The sequence below is a fragment of the Plectropomus leopardus genome, unplaced genomic scaffold, assembly GCF_008729295.1.
Source record: "Plectropomus leopardus isolate mb unplaced genomic scaffold, YSFRI_Pleo_2.0 unplaced_scaffold21840, whole genome shotgun sequence".
In the NCBI taxonomy this organism is placed as follows: Eukaryota; Metazoa; Chordata; class Actinopteri; order Perciformes; family Serranidae; genus Plectropomus; species Plectropomus leopardus.
The window spans coordinates 1-5,888 of NW_024623650.1; the positions used below are offsets into that span (position 1 = coordinate 1).

The following is a 5,888-nucleotide window of genomic DNA, read 5'->3' on the forward strand; positions in this document are numbered from 1 at the left end:
ACACACACACACACACACACACACACACACACACACACACACACACAGAAACCACATTTAACAGTCCAGTTTGTGTTGTTTGTACTATGTGTGTTTGTTTGTTTGTTTGTTTGTTTGTTTGTTTGTGCTCACCCTGCCAGGCCAGTACGGGAAGCCCTTCATCTTGGCGAACACCAGGTCCCCTGGTTTGAACTGGTCCCCGTTTTTCCCCGGCATCCTGCTCAGTCGGAGCTCGACCACACAGAAACCTGACAGAGAACAGAGACCACGGTTAGATTTAGAGTTCAAAAACATTTTTACCCCAAATTTTTTGACTTTTCAAGGACTTTGAGGCAAATTTTAAAACACCATGAATCCTCTGAAAGCACCATCAAACTCCTTAGCTGTTCTTTTTTATTTCTATATAGTAGTTTTGTAAATGAGCATTATTTCATATAAACAGTGAATTCACAGAGGATTAGAACTGAATATTTAAATGTAATTTGGGGACTCTGTTGTTTATGAGAGGAAAATATTCAGGCGATTTTTTGTCAAATAGATTTTTTACATTTTTTAAAAAGAAAACATGCTTTTTTCTTTTGAAATTGATCGACAGATTTCTTTTATGTTAGGATGGGTTTTTAATTTTTGCCAGTTTTTCTTAAAACATTTTTGAAATTCAAAAACTAGCTTTTTATTTCTTGAAAATTTTGGGGAGTCATTTTATAAGAAAACAAACAGGTTTGGAAGAAATGTTACCTTATTTAAAGACAAAAACGTTTTAGCTTTATATTTAGGTATTTTCTTATAGAAATTTAGAGATTATTTTATTTCTTGTTTACTGCCTTTATCGTGTTTTGACAGAAATTGAGCCGCTTTGATCAGGTTTTAAGGGTTAATGTATCTGAAAAAACTGACCCCATGCTCTGTGACTGCTGTAAAAATGTATTAAAATTATATTATTGCTGAAATGTATTTCGCTCATTAAAGTTTAAATAATATTACAGCCGCATTAAACCACTTTGATGTGAAATTTGTTTTCGTCCGTCGCTGTTGCTCCTCGTGCTCATGTGACCTCACAGTCCGTTATTATCGTTAAAGCACCGAAATTAAAATTAAAAACAGGTGATTCACTGCAGTTTCTGTCCTTTCACCCCTCCTTTAAGCGGTGGCCTGTGTATTTAAAGTGAAAACAGCGTTAGATAGTCAGTAGTTTCGTTTCCAGCAGCGTGTTCACTCATTGTTTACATGTTAGCACCGAAGCTAACCTCGGCTAGCCGCGGCTCTAAATCTGCGGCTCGCTTTGATGTTTTTTAACGTTAAACCGTAAATTTACCGGGACGCCGGCGCTCGTACTCACCGTAAACCGGACGCCGATCTCCTGACAACGTAAAATAAACGTCCCGGTGTGTCCTCGGTGCAACAGGAGGCTTCTCGTTACTAAGCTGCGCTCCTCAGCTCGTCGCCATGTTGGCCCGTGAGCTCGTGTCACGTGACGTTTAGCGCTTTCCCGCCCGCGGTTGGACTGTACCAAACAGCGGACTGTACCACCTCACCGCGGGGGGAGCGCGAAAATACCGTCGATCTAAAACCGTCGTTTTTTTTGGTGCATTGTTTGGCTGTAAGATATTTGCTTCATATTCACTCGACACATGCTGGAGATGGACGGAGAACAGACCGTAAGTACAGAATATTAATAAGTAATGAGTAATGAGTCCTTAAACTCAGAAGTTGCAATTACAACAGTTTAAACGTTAAAAAAAAGGTTTCCTTTCGGGACAAGAAGGTATACCTTACCTTACCGTACATTACTGTTCCTTACCATGCCTTACCTTACCTTACTATACCTTAACTTACCTTACCGTACCTTACCATACCTGACCGTACCTTACCATACATTAGCACATATTACCGTACCTTAGGAGGCCAATGTGAATTAAAATATGCACAAACAGGCATTAAGCTCTTCAAACTCCTGCAATTCATCACACATTTTTACATTTAAATAACTATGACATGTTGAAGAAAAATCAAACATAATGTAAATATTGAGAAAAAAAACAACTTTTATGTTATACAAACAAATATTTTTCCACATATCTACCCAACAGACTAAAATAACACCAAAATCATTAGAGACTAGTTGTTGTTTGAAAAATTTTAATAAAATACGTCTTTTGGTACAGATACCAAAACAATACTAAACTTCTCTCGATCTGAAAAGTTCTTTAAAAAAAGAAGAAAATAAAAATTGACATTAACCAAAATAGAAGTTAAATTTTGTAAACACAAGCAGTCGTACAAGAACTGTGTTGAAATAAAATAGCCCTAAATTGCAATTTTATTATTTTTTTAATTATTACATATTTAAATCAGGAAATTTCTGATCAGAGAATATGTGAATAACATTTCCAGTCTGACCAGACAGTTGCTGGTACTCTCTAATGGACACATCTGGTCTGTTCCAACAAAGTATAAAGGCAGAGCTCTACCACTGTTATTACTTTTACATTATTTTAGTGTCCGATTATTTGTTTTTATATTTGGTTCATCCTCAGTGAGTATGAATGAATATTTCTGAGGTAAAAGTGTGTAATCTTACAAATATTCACTTTTTATCTCACTGTATATTTGTTTCTGCAAGGACATAAACTCCTCCTCACGTTTCCATTTGTAATAATAATAATAATAATAATAATCTATTACGGTTTGTTTCAAGGTCTCCTTGAACCTAAAATCAGGCACAGGCGCTGCTGAAATCAGAGATTCGGTGTCTTTAATGTATTTTAAAGACATTTTTCTTTTTAAAAATGTTGGGTGATTTTTTAAAGAAAAGAAAATTGGTGATTTTGTTCTTTTTTTTAAGAAAACATGTTTTCCTTTAAGCTCATGGAAAATGTCACCTTTTGTCACAGCCGGAAACTGTAAGTATATCTTATATATATAAATATCGCTGGATTTTCACATTTCAGTCCTTGGAGGCATCATGTCATTTTTCAGGTTTGTGAAACAAAATTCCATGACTTTTCCAAAACTTCCAGAGTATATTTTCAAAACTTTTCCATGCCTGGAAATTGTCATTTGCAAAATCCATGACTTCTCCAGGTTTTTCATGACCGTATGAACCCTGGAGGTTGCACTGTGTATCGTCCAACAAAAGCGGACATGTCTGTCCTTTCTATTTTGGACTGAAGTGTCCGAACGCGCAGAAACAAAACATTCCAATCTGTTTTTCAGTCGCTGTCGCTGTCACTGTCTTCTTCCTCATCTTCGTCCTCGACCTCGTCTTCCTTCTTTTCCGTTTCCTCCACGAGTCCGGAGAAGAAGTCGTTGTCTCCGAGGGCTTTCTTGGTGAGAGACTTCATCCGTCCGTCCTTCTTCTTCCTCTTGCGGTACTCGTTGACGGTGGTGTTGGGTAAACTGGAAATGTCCCAGAACTTGATGAGCTGGTCGTGGGCGGTGCTGACCAGGAGGCGGGAGTCCCAGGACTTGGCGAGCTCTTCGATGGGCTCGCCGATGTGCTGCCCGATGCAGCCGATGACCCGGTTGGGGAGAAGGTTGACGGCTCTGACGGAGGACAGACACAACGTTTCTTTAACAGGGTTCATGCACACTTTTACAAGGACATTTCAAGGACCTTTCCAGGACTCTGAGGCAAATTTTAAGGACCATACATTCTCTGAGACAACCATCAATATTCCTTACCGTTTTTTTATCATTACTTTTTTGGCAAATTTTGGCAACTTTTTCTCAAAATGTTTTGATTATTTCTTGAAAGGAACACGCGTTCCAAACTCACCGGTCCGAAGGGTTTTAAAGGCATGTTTTCTTTTTAAAAATTAGTCGTGATTATGGAGACGGGCGATCCAACTCACCGGATGTAGCCGTCCATGGCGGCGGTGCACATGATGCTGTCGCTCACGGGGACAATGCACTCCACTGACTCGGCCTTGAGGGCGAAGCGGTCGCTGGTCGCTCCGAAGCCGTTCCAGTTGAAGATGTAGATGGTTCCCTCGCTGGAGCCGCACACCACCTTCCTGCCACGCTTCATCAGCGCCACCGAGGTCAGGTCGCCGCTTTGGTACTCCGACAGCAGCTCAAAGCGCCGTCGCTTGATGTTGAAGACGCCCATGGTGCCGTCGCCGCTGTATGAGGTCATAGAGCAGGTCAAAGTTTAAATCTTTTGGGGATGGACTATAAATGTAAACATTGTAACGACTCTGCAGAACGAAAAGAACCGATGGCGAGTTTTTGAAAAAGGTCAACCATGACGATGATGTCATCACTACCTGGTGGTGAGAAGGATCCTCTTGGCCTGGTCCACAGTGATGTCACTGATGTAGTCCTCGTGGTGTTTCAGATCCATGATGGCCGTCCCCTTCCTCATGTCCCACACCTGCAGAGAGACGCAAACAAACAAACAAACAAATCAATAACATTACTTCTTTTTATTTTTTTACCCTTTGGTCTTGCAATTTTTTCTTCATAATTTTTAGTGACTTTAAAGAAAAAAAATGCCCTTTTTTATTTTATTTTTAAACTGTTTTTCTTTTTTTCTTTGAAATGGTGACTTAAAGAAAAAAAAGGTGATTTTTTTACGTTTTTTTGGGATTTTTAAGAAAAAAAATATTTTTTTTTCTTTAATATTTTTGGTGATTTTTAAAGAAAAAATGCAGATTTTTTTCTATTGACAAATTTTTGTCAATTTCTAAAAAAGATTTAGAAATTGTTTGTCTTTTTCCTTTCAAATTTTTTTGGTGACTTTTAAAGGACAAAATCTGACTTTTTTTCTTTAAACTTTTAGCGAAAATAAAATTGGTGATTTTTCTTCCTTTAAAAAATGTTGGTGATTTATAAAGAAAAGATTTAGGGAAAAACAATTCTTTAGAAATGTTTAATGACTTTAAAAGAAATTTGATCTTTAAATATTTTGGTGACTTTTAAAGAAAATAATTTGGTGTATTTTTGTGATTTTCTTTTTCTTTTAAAATTTCGGGCGCTTTTCTGTTCTTGTTTTGTCTTTTGGTTTTGAAGAAACGTTTTCTTTAAAAATCCCCCAAAATTCCCAAAACTCCAAAAACAGAACGTGTCCTTGGATTTCCAGGTTTCTGACCGTCCTGGAACAATCTTTTCTTATCATATCGGTAACACAAAATTCCAGGACTTTTCCAGGTTTTCCATGACTTAAGGACGGTACTTGGTGTCTGGACCTTGAGGGTGCCGCCGTCGTCTCCGGTCGCCAGGATGTTCTCGTCCACCAGCAGCAGACAGTTGATGGGGGCCCCATGGGCCCCCCGGATCCTGGTGACCAGCTGCCCGCGCTCCGCGTCCAGCATGTGCACGGCCTTGTCGCGCGACACGCTGAACAGCTTCCGGCCGTCCGCGGAGAAGCGCACCTGGCGGCAGGACTTCAGGTGATGTCCCGAGGACCACAGCTCGCGGGTCTCGCCCTCCGTGCACGAGTACGAGTACGCGTACACGTCCCCGTCCACGTCCCCGCACACCAGGATGTCCCGGCTCGGGTGGAGGGCCACCGTGTTGGCGATCGCCTCCAGCCGGATGTCCTGCGGGGTGTCCCGGACCCTCGGACCCGGAGGGGGGTCGCTGTCCGAGTCCGAGTCATCGGGGTCCGGGTCCTGCGCTGCCGGCTCCGAGTCCTCCGGGTCTCTGTTGGTGTCCGAGTCTCTGCTAGCCTCTGGGTCTCTGCTGGTGTCCGGGTCTGTGGTGGTCTCTGGTGGTCCAATTTTGTCCATCTCCGGCGGGTCTGTCTCTGTCTCTGATGTCTCAACGTGCTGTGAGGACGCTGCCATGTTGTTGTCTTCCGTTCTTCTTCTACGGTGATAAAACGCGGCGACACCGGAGAGGACAGACCACGCTGCCCCCTGCTGACCTCCACAGGACAGCAACCT

The 5,888-nt window shown here is 41.3% G+C and overlaps 1 protein-coding gene across 1 annotated transcript; it reads right to left on the reverse strand.

Annotated features, from left to right (window-relative positions):
• Window positions 1-2,280: 2,280 nt before the first annotated feature.
• On the reverse strand, window positions 2,281-5,796 carry wdr55 (WD repeat domain 55). The gene is made up of 4 exons (XM_042515951.1): window positions 5,190-5,796; window positions 4,269-4,375; window positions 3,855-4,124; window positions 2,281-3,546 (listed from the first exon to the last, which is right to left on the reverse strand). Exons 1-4 carry the CDS (start codon window positions 5,787-5,789, stop codon window positions 3,213-3,215), a joined length of 1,311 nt encoding a protein of 436 aa, XP_042371885.1. The 5' UTR covers window positions 5,790-5,796; the 3' UTR covers window positions 2,281-3,212.
• Between the last annotated feature and the right edge of the window lie 92 nt (window positions 5,797-5,888).